Source organism: Saxophila tyrrhenica, assembly GCF_035928015.1.
Source record: "Saxophila tyrrhenica strain CCFEE 5935 chromosome Unknown scaffold_5, whole genome shotgun sequence".
Lineage (NCBI taxonomy): Eukaryota > Fungi > Ascomycota > Dothideomycetes > Mycosphaerellales > Extremaceae > Saxophila > Saxophila tyrrhenica.
In genome coordinates this window covers 1,264,005-1,278,051 of record NW_027041737.1, presented here as the reverse complement: position 1 = coordinate 1,278,051, position 14,047 = coordinate 1,264,005, and the positions used below count along the sequence as shown (strand labels likewise).

The window sequence follows — 14,047 nt, the reverse complement described above, 5'->3', positions numbered from 1 at the left end:
GTTGGCTGTGCAAGCGCCGGGGTCCAGAAACTCCGCCACAGGTTTGACACCGAGAAGACGCCCTCGGAATCAGCATAGTTTTGGAAATACGAAATCATAAACGACAGACTGCGCCGGCTTCTTGCTGAGAATGAGCCGCGTCTAGCATTCGCCAACAACCCGCACAGTCACCAGATTTCTACATCCCATCTTACCTCAATAGCTTCCTGGTTCATTCCCGATGCTTCCGCCATCCACGAGAACCACATTGCCATTCGAGAATGCGCCGGCGCGGGACGTGAGGAACAGAATGGCGCCTGCCATGTCCTAGAGTCTGGATTTAGCACCTGTAATTGTGTTGCCGGGGATGAAGAAAAGACGACTCACTTCCGAAGTCCCGGTCCTGGTCATCGGCACCATCTCAGTCGGAAGACTGCCGGGCACGCTCCAATCGGCGCCTTGGGCAACGAACTGCAAGGAACCATTGAGTAAAACGATCGGATTGGACTAAGAAAGGTACGTACGTCCGTCATGTCAGTTAGAAACATCCCCGGCGCAATTGCGTTCGCTCGAATGCCCCTTGGACCAAAATTCGTAGCCAGACTTTTAGTCAGGTGCGCCAGCCCGGCTTTGCTGGCCATATACTGGAACCCGACATTCTCCTTGCGACTGAAGGACGCGAGGCTGAGGGTGGTGATGAACTGGCTCTGAATGAAATCCTTCTTGCCACGGCTGTCGGGGTGCGTGTTGCCGGCATCCAAGAGGCCCATGAAGGCGACAAAGGTGTAGAACGGGGCTACCGTGTTGACGTTCATGACGCTCTGCGACTCTTGGAGCGAGGTGGCCCATAGCGCTTCCTGCACCGCCGAGAGGGTCACGTCGGCCGGACGAGGGGGAACGGCGGTGAGGGGTCCCAGAATGCCAGAGTTGGCTACCACGGCGTTCACGAATGGGGTCTTGGCCTTGATCACGTCCACGGCGGCTTGCAGCGCTTCTTTAGAGGTGACATCGCATGCGACAGGGATGACAGACTTGTTGATCTTGCAGACGTTAGCCAGGAGGGCCATCAGGTGGACTTGCAGTGATCGCTTACCGCCTTGTCTGCCACCTTCTGCAGGCTTTGCACCCTGCGACCAAGAATGAAGACACTCTTCGCCCCGTTCGTGTCGAGGGCAAGCGCCATCATCTCTCCCAGACCGCTTCCGCCGCCAGTGATGACGAAGACCATGCCTTCGACGCCAAAAAGCTTTGCAGCTTTGAAGTGGTCCATGTTGTTGGAGTGAATTGGTAAACCTGCAGCAATCGATGTGATGCTTCGAGGGAGGAAGAGTGTGTTTGACTTGTTTCTGTTCCTGGTACCATGATGCTCCTGATAAGGCGGTTCTTAGGGCCCGTCGGATCGGTTTAATCTACACTTAAGGCATCTTTAAGAGTTGTCCTGCTGGCATCATTGTTCATTGCTGACCACAGATGCCGAAACGACGTCGTGTGTATTGGTGCTTTCATAGTCCATTCGGATCGGACATGGGATGGGTCGGAGATGATTACTTGCTGCTTGAGGTTTGCGATACAGTCCTGTCGGATCTCGGAGGATTGGTAACACATGTCCGAAGAGTAGTTGTTGTCAAGGCTAAGGATACCTTAGCGCTCGAGTTCTCTCATCGATTACATCTTGTGCTTTGGTAGCTACTATGTGCATGGTCTGAGTAACTCGAGCCGTTGTGAACCTGATCAATGAGATGGAAGTTGCGTATCTATGTGGTGAGGAGCTGAAAAGTCTCTTGATACCGCCCTGTGCACTGACCATCTGTCACGTGATCAATTCAGAAATAAACACATGCACACTTCCAAAGCGAACGTCCTACTGCTGTGTCGTTACCGAATGTGCAGACAAAACATTTATCGCATTGACTTTGGTTGTTGTTGGACCGTATTACTTTTAGTCGCAAACCGAAGTTGACCACAGAGGCCCACCACGAGTCTGTAGGCTACATACAAGTAGAGACCAGCTGCGGTCCGAACACTAGGAGATCCCTACACGGCACATATCGCGGTCTTGCACCGGTATACTATCTAAAGGAACGTCCTTCGTACAAGCTCTGGTGATGTTCAATGCAGGGCAGGGTCCTGTTCCATTTCCTGCTCCGTTTCCTGCTGTGTTGCGCTCGGTACGGCCTCATGCGTGCTCTCATCTCTCGAAGGGGCGTGGATGAGGAACGCTGTGATGACGAGAGCCGCTGCAGCCGCAGCGGTTGCACAGTAAAAAGCATTGCGATAATCGGAGAGAATGGTCTGGGGTGTGGCTTTGTCGATGAAAGAGCCTGATATGGCGTAGAAGATGGCGACCGACACTTGTGCAGCGCTTTGCATGATTCCCGCCACCAAGCCTTGATCGGGCAGAGGAGCACTCGCGACCTAAAGCAGTACGTTAGCCGATGAAAAGCAGCTCCGCGGTAGTGGCGGCAGTAACACTTACAGCGAGGTTCAAGAAGTTCACAAAGAAGCAGGCCACGCCAAGGGAGATCAATATGAGCCCTGGGAATGAGTATGACCAATAGTGGGTCCGTTCGTCGTTTCGAGAGAAGAGAATGCACCCGGCGATGGCCAGGATCTCACCCATCATGATTGTCCACTTGGGGTTGATCTTGCTGTACAGGGCACCCAGAATCGGCATTGCGATCAGCGGCGCGATCGCAAACGGGAGATACTGGATTGCAGCGGTCAATGCTGGCTTCTGGGATCAGACGGTAGGGTCAGCATGTCGAACTATCTCGCGAGAATGGTTGATGTGGACTAACTCCTTGAACATTGACCAGGAACTGTGAGCCGACTAGGAGCATCATGAAGCAAGTCCCGTACATAAGCGCAGTCACCGGGACCAGTGCTGCGAAATTCTTGAAGGTCCATACACGAGGTGGAATAAGCGCCTCTGTAGAAGGGCTGGTTCTCCGCAAGAAGATGTTCTCATATGTGATGAAAGCTGCGAGCATTGCGATGCCGACGAGAAGTGGCGATAGTGCTCGTGCAGCTTGCCAGTCCGTGGGGCCTTCGCTGAGGCCCAGGACGATGAGCAAGATGCTTGCAGTGATCAGAAAGGTCCCGAAAAAGTCGATCCGTCGGAATAACGCCAGGTTTCGAGGCGTTGGAGGTACGAGTATAGCCGATAAGAGGGCAAATACGATGCTCAGGGCAAATGAAATCCAGAAGAGAAGCCTGTAGCCCACTTCAAGTTTCGTGACTGCCCCTCCGACTGGAATCCCAGCAATGGTCAGCAGTGTACAGGAATCTTTGACAAGGTAGACACCGACCGATGATCCCCACGGTAGAGCCGGTGGCAATGCCCATGCCCAACATGGATAGAGCCATTTCACGTGCCCTCCCTGTATAGCTGATAGAAACGAGGGCGTAGGCGGAAGGCACTGTCATTGCAGCAAATGCCCCCTGGAATGCTCTGACAACGAACAAACCCACGGCAGTATTGACACCAGCCGCCAGCGCAGAAAAGACGCTGAACAAGGTCAGGCCTAGAATGTAGACCTCTTTGTGGCCCACAACATCGCCTACAACTGTCAGTAGGGTGTCGACGACAGCTCGAGAAAGGCGACACTTACCAAGACGTCCGACAACTAGCAGAAACGCTCCAAAAGTCAGCGCGTATGCGGATAGCATCCATGTTGCCTCGGTGTACGGGAGGTGGTATTCTTCAGCGACACGTGGAAGGATGAACGTAACACCCGTGCTATTCATGACATCGAGGAGCAGAGATGAGGTGTAGATGACGAGAGTCAGGGGCCGCAATGCGGTTCGAAAACTCTCGAGCTTCTCGTCGCTGAGGAGCATCTTGGTCAAGGGTGAGGGTTGAGATGCTGGAAAAGAGCTTGAGGACTGCAGTAAATGCAGACTTTTCTTACAAGAAAATGGTGCAACAGCTTGGAAGATGTAGGAAAAACATGGTGTGGCGACATGTCGTGCACTGGATATCAATGGAATAGCCAACCTTGCCTTAGCAACCTACCGACCGGCTCCATAACCCATTATAGATCTTCTCCGCTGCGAACAGTCTCCTGTGACGATGGATGAGGATGGGCTGGAATGGAAGCGGAACGGACTTCGGATCCTGACGTGCTCGGGGGTTGAGGTAGCTTTGTCAGCGGCTCCGTCGGAAGACAGACCATCTGAGAACGAGGAGAGAAGTCGTTGTGGTGCTGCTCACCTGGCCCAGAGCATGGAAAGGCTTCTTAAAATCCGGCAGATTCTTCATCATCGCTGTTGGGAACACCACGAAGCATTGCGTAAATCAATGCCTCCAATAAAATCCAGCCATTGATTCGTTCTAGTCTACAGTCTCACCGTAAGCATCCACCTTGGCTTTCTTGAAACCCCGAGCCGGGATCTTGTGACTGAAGAGGACATCGAGCTCTTCGTATGTGCGGTCCTGTGTGAGTTCGCTGTCAGTAACAGCACACCCTTTTCTCGAACAGGAAGCGCAGCCCTACCTTCGTCTCCGGTAGTCTAAAGAAGATCCATACTACCATCAAGCTAGCAGTGCTTGCCCACACAAACGCGGTCTTGCCTTGAAGATTCCATTCAGTGGGGTTGATCATGTACGGATTGAGGATTCCACAGATAATGTATACAACATTATAAGAGTTGCGAGCGAGCACGACCGTCTGCGGACGAAGCTGGACGGCTGAAGTTTCGGAGACGATTGCATATCCAATGGGCCCGACGCTGAGGGAGTAGATGGCCTGCCACAGCATCATAAAAGACACCTGAACCCAGAGGGAATCTTGAGCATTCGGTGCCGCGGCCGAGCTGATTGCAACCACGAACAAAACGATTGCGTCGCCCAGCATGCCTGCCAGGAAGATGGCCCGCCGGCCAAAGTAGGTGAGGAGGATCCAGGAGAGCATTGTTCCAACGAAAGCTAGAGCAGTGCCGCCGAGGCCGAACTGTCAAGAGTCAGCGTGGGTCCGCCACAGTGATCATCACGTTCGTTCTTACGTTGTACGCATCTTGTACGCCCAGTCCTGCTTGCAATAGAAAGTAGGACGGCGAATACGCAAAGTTCGATCCGGAGAGCTGTGCGCCAACAAAGACCATGATGCAAATCTCCGTGCGCCGCAGATTGACGCCCTTGAAGCAGTCCAGATAACTTACGCCGTGGTTCATTTCATCTTCCAGTCTTGTCGTGTGCTGGATCTGGCTGAGACTGGCTCTGCAGTGTTCTTCGGATCTCGTGGTCAAGCGGCAGAGCACGTGGAGGGCTTCGTCAAATCGGTCCTTGCGAACCAACCACCACGGCGATTCCGGCGCGAAGATGATCGCTATGACAATGGGCACGGGCCAAACCCACTGGACGGCTATGGGTATGCGCCATCCCCACTGAGTCTCGTTGGAGACAAGACCCTGGATGATGCCGGAGCTGATGAATTGACCCATTGCCCAGCAAAGATTGACGTATACGGTCAGATACCCGCGCAGGGCAAGCGGACAAACCTCCGAGGCATAGGCGGGACCGGTTGTGGCGTACACTCCCCAGGTGAGACCGCAGAGCATCTGGCCGACCAAGAGCATCTCGATACTCACTGCGAAGAAGGAGATGAAGATGAATCCGGTCTGACAGACCAGTGCCGCCATGAGTGTGCGTCGGTAGCCGTACCGAGACGAGAACCAGCCGTTCATGAACCCGCCGATGATGACGCCGGCGTTGGTTCCTTGGACAAGACCCGCCTGCCAGGCGCCGGTCAGCTGGTTCGAATCGCTCCCTGGGTCGTAGGTGCCGAACTTGGCCGTGAAGGAGGGGTAGCCAAAGAAGTTCTGCATCAGATTCAAGTCGTAGCCTTCCATGACGATGGTCAGAGAGACGATGGCCGACCAGATGATGGCCATATAGTTCTCTCGTAGAGCTTGCTTCAATGTCGTCTCATGCTCAGCCTGTGTCGCTCTCTGGGCATCGTCCAGGTCTTCCTTGCCGTGTAAGCCGGGCACCTTCTCGGTGGCATCGTCGACTCGGTTGGTCTCGACCGGGGGTTTCTCCTCCTGCGAAGCCATGGTTGATGTTAGGGAGGCAGGATGGCAATGAGGTCGGCAGGCCCGCCTCGTAGCTGCGCTGGTCTTTATTCATCTTCGACCGAGGTCGCGGATGAGCTAGGCGGGGGCTACAGTACTTCGGTAGGGACATCCGCTTATCAGTGTACACATGCGATGGCTGTGCAAGACTCATGGTCGATCGACAAGCACAAAGTCGAAGGATTCGCCGGCACCTGCAGCCGCTCAGTGATATGCCAAGCTCCTGGCCTAATTTCTCAGAACGAGAACGCACTTCACCGCGTACATGATATACTGCACTACACCACAACCCAAGTTGGAGAGGTGGAGAGATTGGAACTGATTGACTGATAACAACGTGTGGAGGATCGACCATGGGACTGCACCTTGTTGATCAACTGAGTCAAGGTTAACTGGGGCCCCTTATTCTCCACGAATCAATGAGACCTCGCCTCCGCGGTATGCAGATAATGCCAATGTCTCCTCTCTGCGACCTGCGGATGTGACATCCGCGAAGATGGGATGGAAACCGAATAGCAGCGCTCATGGCCTTCAAGAAAACGGCCATACTTCAAAGCCGCCATGGCTGGTATCCAGCAGCACTCAAGACTGAGCTGTCTTTCCTTCCGCTCGACACACCGCCATCCTAGAGTGCACGATGCGAAGCTCCATCTTCGCGGCCATGGCCGCCCTCTTCGGTGAGGCCGTGCCAGCCATACTCTCGCCACGGAACCCACCACAGGCACCACGGAACGTGTCCACCATCTTCACGCCGTCAGGCGCACAGATCCGATACAAGGAGCCCGGGAAAGCAGGTGTCTGCGAGACCACCCCCGGTGTCAACTCCTACAGCGGCTACATCGACCTCAGCGATGATGTTCATGTCTTCTTCTGGATGTTCGAGGCCCGGAAAGACCCTGCAAATGCTCCAGTCACGCTTTGGCTCAATGGTGGGCCAGGCAGCGATTCCTTGATCGGTCTATTCGAGGAGATTGGTCCCTGCCATATCACGAAGAACCTGACTTCTCAACTCCGCGACATTGCCTGGTCGAATGAAGCCAACTTGCTCTTCTTGTCCCAGCCTGTCGGTACGGGCTTCTCTTATAGCGACGATGAAGTCGGATACCTCGATCCAACCTACTTGACTGTCAAACATCCTAAACCAGGGCAAGAGACCGGCAGATGGTCGGTCATTGATCCTACCGTGAACGATACCACGACTCTTGCAGCTCATGTGTGCTGGGAGTTGCTACAGGGCTTCTACAGTGGCCTACCTCAGATGGCTTCTGACGTGGAGTCGACAGCGTTCAGCCTCTGGTGGGACTACGCACGGGAAGGATGAACCGAATACAGTGCTGATTGCTTCTCCACAGGTCGGAGTCCTTCGGCGGCCACTGGGGTCCGGCTTTTATGTCGTACTTCTACGAACAGAATCAGAAAATCAGCGAGCAGAATGCTACAGGCCGCAAGCTCGACTTCAAGTCTTTCGGCCTTGTCAACGCCATTGCCGACGAGCGGATCCAGACGAAATATCTCCTGGAGTTCACACAAAGCCATACCAACACATATGGCTTGGATATGCTTAATGAGACAGTCTATGATCACGGCCGCTTCAACATGTATCGGCCTGGAGGCTGTCAGGACGCTCAAGACTACTGCGCTTCTTTTGAGAAGGACTCCTTGGTTCGCCGATCGCAATGCTCGCTGGCGCAATTTCTGTGTCAGAACTCGGTCGAGAATCTGTTTTACAACCTTGGCGGCGGTCGTGGGACCTATGACATTGTAAGCATTCTTGAAGTAGTCACTGACTTGAAGACGTGGACTCTACTGACGGCCAATCTCACTAAAGAGAGCATGTAGCGGCGATGATGTACCACCTCCACAGTGGCGCGACTATATCAACACTGCAGAAGTCCAGAACGCCCTCGGAACAAGCCTCAACTACACTTCGTCGAATCTAATCTACAGCGCCTTCTCTCTGTCAGGGGACTTCGCTGTCAGCTACCTATACGGCATCGAAGAGCTTCTCAAACACGATATCCAGGTAAGCCTCGTATACGGAGATGCGGACTTTATATGCAGCTGGCCAGGTGGAGAAGATCTTTCCCTTTCCGCAAACTGGACTGGTCAAGAAGCCTTCAGGTCAGCGGGCTACACGAACTTGACCGTGGACGGGCAAGCGTACGGCGAAACAAGGCAGTATGGCAAGCTGAGTTTCACGAGGGTCTGGGAAGCTGGACATGAAGTGCCGTGTACGTTTCGATCACACCGCCTTCTTGCCATCTCGTGCTGACAGCAGGAAATCGCAGAGTTTCAACCCGAGGCCGCCTTTGCCATCTTCAATCGATCGTTGCACGGTCTGGATGTGGCGACCGGTATGGAGGATACCACGGGAGGAAGCAAATATTCGACCAAAGGCACGAACCGCACCACGCACTTCCGTCAGGCGCCGCCTTTGAATTGTTCCAGTGCGGCTTAGGAGGCCGTAACACTTGCTCTCGGTGAGTTAATACGATAGGATAGGTGCTGGTATTTGCACTAGGCCCAAGTCATCGTGTAAAGAGGATAGTCGAACAGTGCTCAATGAAGCCAATCGTTATCACGACTTGCCCTCTCACGCTAGTCATGAATTGGGCGAATGTGTATCTTCATCGTTCAATTTGACTCGGGCTTCTTGAGGCGAACGTGCGGAGAGAAGCGGTTTGCCGTAGACATGATTCAACTTCCCAGCGCACATCTATCTTCTTGCGCAAGCTATGCGTCACGGCACAGGTCCTCCCGGGGAACGTCGGGGAGGTTAGAGGACAAACGGGTCAACAGCTGCCATCTCCTTCGCCGCTCTTAGCCGAACAATGCGACACTCCGGCCTTGATAAACCCAGAGATCAGAGTAGACCTAGCCGAACAACATGGCAAAGGAGGGGAAATTGGAAGGTGACCATTGATGCAAGTATGAGGTCCAGCTATGCCTCACAGTCGACCTGCAGAGGCCAACACTCGTCATAGCAGGCGCATATTGCAGGCGTAAGTTGATTTCTCATGCAAATGAACATACATGGACTGCGACCTAACTCTGCGTTCCAGATGCGAGCCGTGCAGGTCGAGAAAGATCCGATGCTCCGGCAAGCAGCCGTGCTCGCATTGCGAGCGTCGAAAGGTCGTCTGTAACTTCCCCGAAGGTGCTCGGCGGATTTCTGTATCAGCGCAGTATCTCAGGAAACTTGAGAACCATGTCCATCAAGACCGACAGGACCAAGCCGGGGAGGTGGCCGGTTGCGGTGATGCCGCAGTCGACGATAGCAGGAGTATTCACTCTGCTATGTCCGGCTCGCGAAGCGCTGGTGAGATGACTACGCCAACATTCAGTTGTCCAAGGCCAAGGCAGGAGCAGCAACACAATAATAACGACGACTTCTCGCGGAATCTTCTTGTCGACGATCAACCTCATGTCCAAGACAATAATTCAGTGCAGTCGCAGCAGTGGTACTTGGGACCTTCTTCGACATGGTCGTTCAGCCGTCGTGTCCTTGCCCATCTGGAAGAGTATGTCTCGCCTAACGCTGGAACATTCCCATCAACGCCTCTATATCTAGATGGCGCCGCCTACCGCTTCGATCCAGAAGAGCGACGACATCAGACCTGCGATCCAGCATTGGATATTGCAGCTGGGACGACCCAGACCGCCCCTTGGCCGGCCTTCGATCATGCGTTGTACCTCTTCCACACGGTACAGTTTCGCTTGGGCCAAATTCTGCATTTTACCGACAGCGAACAAAGCTTCTCGAACCTGTACAGTACGCTGCAAGATGATTGTGCTCCCACAGAAGGTCATGCCCCTTTTCAACGAGCGTACATACTGCTCATTCTTGCGTTCGGCCGAGCGTTGTTGTGTCATGCTCACGGCGGTCAGTCTTCTGCGGCACCCAAAGGGTCCCAGTACGCTGCTGAGGCATGCTCGCTTCTTCCAACGATTCATTCACCCGACCAGGACAATGTGCTGGCAATTCGAGTTTTCGGATTGGCGGCTTTGTACCTTCAATCATTGGACATGCGCGTGACTGCATTCGAGTTTGTACGTCCACACTTGCGCTGATTTTCCGATGTCACGATACTGATGTACCCGTTTTCCAGGCGGGTCGTGCGCTCCGACTCTGTTACGTGACCGGCATTCATCGTGGAGCGGCTTCCAATGTCGCAGATGAGGCCACACGAAGCTCGATTGACAAACTGTGGTGGAGTGTGTACATGCTGGATCAGCACCTGTCGGCGTTGATGGGGGCTCCGAGTGCGGTCCAAGACAACGACGTGACGGCGCAACTGCCTTGCGCCGATGCTTCATCCCCTCAGGACGCAGCGCTCGGGGTGCAAGTACGTCTTTCCAGTCTGCTTGCAAGGTTGACGAGAAGTGAGTAACGATCGGGCGACAAGGCGCCTTGCAAGTATGACTTCACGCTGACCGGCGCTTGTCCATCTGGCAGCCGTCTACAGCTTGCAACCCTCGCTCAACGGATCATTCTTGTCGGAAGCGCAGACCATCCTGCGCCAGCTAGCCGAAGTCTCTCGATCGATGCAGGCTCAAAACGATATCGGTCACTCACTCCGCTCGAGCCACCTGTGTCTCTACTACCATCATGTATGCCACGACGCCTCATGCAAATCGCCACCTTAGTGCCCGATTGACTCAATCTCTCGCAGTGCATCCTTCTTGCCACTCGACCGGTGGTGATGAGCGTCCTCGTAAGCTTCACGAAAGACCTGCAGGTCTACGAACGAGCCCGAAACATGCTCCTGTCGGAGCCAGTGTCAGCATTGCTTCATGCATGTACCACCTCCGCCGCTACCATTCTCCGCGTGCTCCTAACCCTCAAAGAAGCTGATTTGCTTGGTAAGCCGTTCGCTTCTCCATTTGCGAGGGTGCGTGAGCCAATATATGTCCAACGCACCTCAACTGACATCTTGGGTGCGGCACAGACACGTTCCTGCCCTTCCATCTGGAACAAGTCCATTCCTCCGCATTTGTACTCCGCTTGATCGCCGCAATGTTACCCGAGAGAGTTGATCAAGAAGGCCCTCGCGCGGGATGGGAACTCTTAAACACAATTGCAGCGCACGGCAACAATCTAGCTTCCCTTCGACGACAGGAATTGGATCATCTAGACCAGCTTCTGAGCCGCACCACGGTACCGAGAATTCGACTTGCTGCGGGAGAACGTCAAGAAAACTCAGTGCCGGTCCGGTCAGGCGCAACACACCCTGATGCGACATGTCTAGACTATTCATTTGACACAGCGCCCACATTGGCTGGAAGTGAACCGTTCTCGATGGATGACTGGAACTTCGACGTAACTGGAGGAATTGGATTGGTCGACTTAGCGGGAATGGTTAACTTTGGCGACGTATCGGAACAGATTGCATTCGATGATCTGCTGTAAGATGCTCTGATCCTCCGACTGGTATGTTGGAATTAAGGACACACTGGAAACTGCGCCATATGTAGCTTCGCACATCCAAACGGGATGAACCTCACTTGCCTCTTCATTCCTGTCCGTGCGGCTGCAACATCGATGAAAGCTGGGTCTGCCGCAGTCCCGTTGGAGACCGGCCAGTCCAGCTCCTCTACCGCTACTTCGATGTACTCTCTCACGGTCTCTGCAGACCAGAACGACCGCCCCTCTACCGGCTCGGACTGCAACGGCGAGATCATTCCATACCTAGGAGCGATCGACAGGTTGAGTACATATGCCCATTTCGCACCTTCCGCAGGTACTAAATCTGAATCCCGTACTTTCTGCATCCAAGAAGGGCTGCCAGCAGCCGTGTCGACCTCTCCCACGGTGGCCTTCTGGTCCTTGTAGTTACGTGGGATGCGCATGGCCTTCTGCTCGCTGGGAATGTCGAGAGCATAGAGAAGTGGTCCTCGACTGATGGCTGCCGTATTGCCCGCTAGCCGCTCAACGATCACCCCTGCACCAAGGCTTACTTCAATCTCTGTCGTTGTATCAGCCTCAATGGAGACTCGGTGTAGCCGGACACTCTGCCGTCCGACGTTGGGGATAAAAGGCCTCGCGGAACCTGTAGAACTTCCTTGGCGGATGGTCGACGAGTCTGTAGCCCAATTAGGTACTCTAATATAGAAATCAAATGACTTGGTGGCTTCAATCCTGTACTTGAGCTCCAAGGGTGCGAAAGGATATGTTGTGTCGCATGTGATAGAACCGTATTCCGTCTTGATGCTGGCACTCATTAGGTAGGCATGCAAAACACCAGCGGTCAAGCCTGCTGCAGCATCTTGCGGGACTGGGAGGAAGATGTTCATGGCCAGCTTGGGAAACGCCGTTGGATGGTTGACAGTGCAGCACGGCTGTTCCTCCTGTTAGTCTGGTTCCGGAGAGAGTACTAGCTGGCGCTTTCAATGGAAGATTTCAACTTACAAACTCAGGTTCTAAGCCGAACACGTTGGCATAGCGGCACACATCGTAGAACGGCGTCTTCTCGCCTTCACCAACCTCAAACTCCTGCGCCCACGGCTGGTTGGTCTGTGTGACATACTGATGGCTGAACCAATCGTCGGAGACAGCTGCTGGTATGGCATTGAAAGCAGTCCTTTCTACGCGGTCTGCGAACTCGCCGTCGCCAAATAGGCGATGGAGATACGACAGCGAGAACATGAGTTCCACACCGGTACATAGCTCCGCACCGCGCTGAGAGGATAGACCTCCAATATACTCGTCGCTGGACAACGAGCCAAACACTGTTCCATGGAACTTGAAGGACAAAGATACCGCCTCATGGCATTTGGAGATCAACTCTTTAGACTGGTGCATACGATAGAGCTGAGCTGGATAGCGAATGCCTGTTTTGAATTGCGTTGCTTAGATAAGGTTCCTTCTGGGACAGATAACTGCTCACCTTGTGCCACATTCACTCCGTGCTGAAAGTTTGGTGCTTCACCTCTGACGGAGGGTTTTTGAGGGAACGTCTCCTCCGAGAAAAACACAGTCCAGTCCCGTCCGGCCTTGCGTGCGCCTTGCCATAAAAGTTCCATAATCTCCCAGATCGCCGGCCGGTCACTGCTCGCTTCTGGCTCCTCATACAACCATTGTAGATTGAGAGACAGCTCATGCGCTCGCGCCACTCCAAACCATTGCAGGTCGTAGACGTCTCCAGGGCCAGGCAAGTAACCGGACAGCTGGTCTTTGAGCATGCTATGGACGAGCCGGGAGAAACGAAGCATGGCTTGAACTATTTCAGTTCGACGATGCGGCTGCGCTTGTGCATGATTGATCATGCCCTGCAGCAGCAGGCATCGACCCCAGATGCCTCGTGTCTCTCGCGTGCGCTCCGGTCCCAGCCATCCATCGGACGCTTGGTGCTCGAGAACGTAGCCGATGAAATGATCGGCCTGCTTTTGCAACCGCGAGGCCAGCCCCTCGTCCTGCACCGTATACGCCAGAGGCACAATGTAATTGTACCAGTACGGCGCGGCTTCGTTCAGAGGCGTGTATTCATGCGTTCCGCCGAGCCAGGTACTTCCATGGACGAAGCGGTAGAACTCGAACAAGTGGCCTGCCAGTCCCTCTCCAGATGTGTTCAGCTCATGCGCAAGCCAGCCGGTGGGCGTAATAGTTCCTAGAGGAAAGGACTCATATGTGAAGGGAGCCAAGGATGCAGACTCCTGCCGGTCCAGGTAGGTGGCCATCTTAAGCAAAAGAAATGTTGGTCCAATGGTGGTCTTGAGGACTCATCGCAGGCAGAGTAGTTCTTCTAGTATAGTCACCCATCGGGCGCGTCTTCCGGCTTGCAAGTGCATTACGCGGATGAGCTGGCCGCTTGTGGAGCAGGGGGCTTCATCTTCACGTGCTCGTATGTCTCGACCCACGCAGCCATCTTATCTTCAATGTTGCTTGTGTGTCGTTGTCGAAGTACACCTCCCATCTCCTACTCCTGGTTCGTCTTGTCTCTTTCGGGCTCTTTCGGGCCGAGAATGTCCGAGATGAACCTCACCTCAGTTCACCCTT

At 54.0% G+C, this 14,047-nt stretch overlaps 6 protein-coding genes across 6 annotated transcripts; 2 read left to right on the top strand and 4 right to left on the bottom strand.

Annotated features, from left to right (window-relative positions):
* Nucleotides 1-195: 195 nt before the first annotated feature.
* LTR77_003916 (uncharacterized protein) lies at nucleotides 196-1,249 on the bottom strand (the record flags this gene model as incomplete). Its single annotated transcript, XM_064801171.1, has 4 exons — nucleotides 196-306; nucleotides 367-450; nucleotides 504-1,019; nucleotides 1,073-1,249. The coding sequence occupies 4 exons, from the start codon at nucleotides 1,247-1,249 to the stop codon at nucleotides 196-198; spliced, it is 888 nt and encodes a 295-aa protein (XP_064661122.1).
* Nucleotides 1,250-2,088: 839 nt separating this feature from the next.
* LTR77_003915 (uncharacterized protein) lies at nucleotides 2,089-3,819 on the bottom strand (the record flags this gene model as incomplete). Its single annotated transcript, XM_064801170.1, has 5 exons — nucleotides 2,089-2,394; nucleotides 2,456-2,713; nucleotides 2,778-3,229; nucleotides 3,288-3,539; nucleotides 3,591-3,819. The coding sequence occupies 5 exons, from the start codon at nucleotides 3,817-3,819 to the stop codon at nucleotides 2,089-2,091; spliced, it is 1,497 nt and encodes a 498-aa protein (XP_064661121.1).
* A 493-nt stretch (nucleotides 3,820-4,312) lies between these two features.
* LTR77_003914 (uncharacterized protein) lies at nucleotides 4,313-6,033 on the bottom strand (the record flags this gene model as incomplete). The annotated part of the gene is made up of 3 exons (XM_064801169.1): nucleotides 4,313-4,414; nucleotides 4,476-4,931; nucleotides 4,984-6,033. 3 exons carry the CDS (start codon nucleotides 6,031-6,033, stop codon nucleotides 4,313-4,315), a joined length of 1,608 nt encoding a protein of 535 aa, XP_064661120.1.
* A 679-nt stretch (nucleotides 6,034-6,712) lies between these two features.
* LTR77_003913 (uncharacterized protein) lies at nucleotides 6,713-8,509 on the top strand (the record flags this gene model as incomplete). The annotated part of the gene is made up of 5 exons (XM_064801168.1): nucleotides 6,713-7,347; nucleotides 7,404-7,812; nucleotides 7,916-8,074; nucleotides 8,121-8,172; nucleotides 8,340-8,509. The coding sequence occupies 5 exons, from the start codon at nucleotides 6,713-6,715 to the stop codon at nucleotides 8,507-8,509; spliced, it is 1,425 nt and encodes a 474-aa protein (XP_064661119.1).
* An 839-nt stretch (nucleotides 8,510-9,348) lies between these two features.
* Nucleotides 9,349-10,438, top strand: LTR77_003912 (uncharacterized protein; the record flags this gene model as incomplete). The annotated part of the gene is given in 3 exon segments (XM_064801167.1): nucleotides 9,349-10,101; nucleotides 10,161-10,397; nucleotides 10,412-10,438. The coding sequence occupies 3 exon segments, from the start codon at nucleotides 9,349-9,351 to the stop codon at nucleotides 10,436-10,438; spliced, it is 1,017 nt and encodes a 338-aa protein (XP_064661118.1).
* A 1,055-nt stretch (nucleotides 10,439-11,493) lies between these two features.
* On the bottom strand, nucleotides 11,494-13,728 carry LTR77_003911 (uncharacterized protein; the record flags this gene model as incomplete). Its single annotated transcript, XM_064801166.1, has 3 exons — nucleotides 11,494-12,390; nucleotides 12,461-12,882; nucleotides 12,939-13,728. 3 exons carry the CDS (start codon nucleotides 13,726-13,728, stop codon nucleotides 11,494-11,496), a joined length of 2,109 nt encoding a protein of 702 aa, XP_064661117.1.
* Between the last annotated feature and the right edge of the window lie 319 nt (nucleotides 13,729-14,047).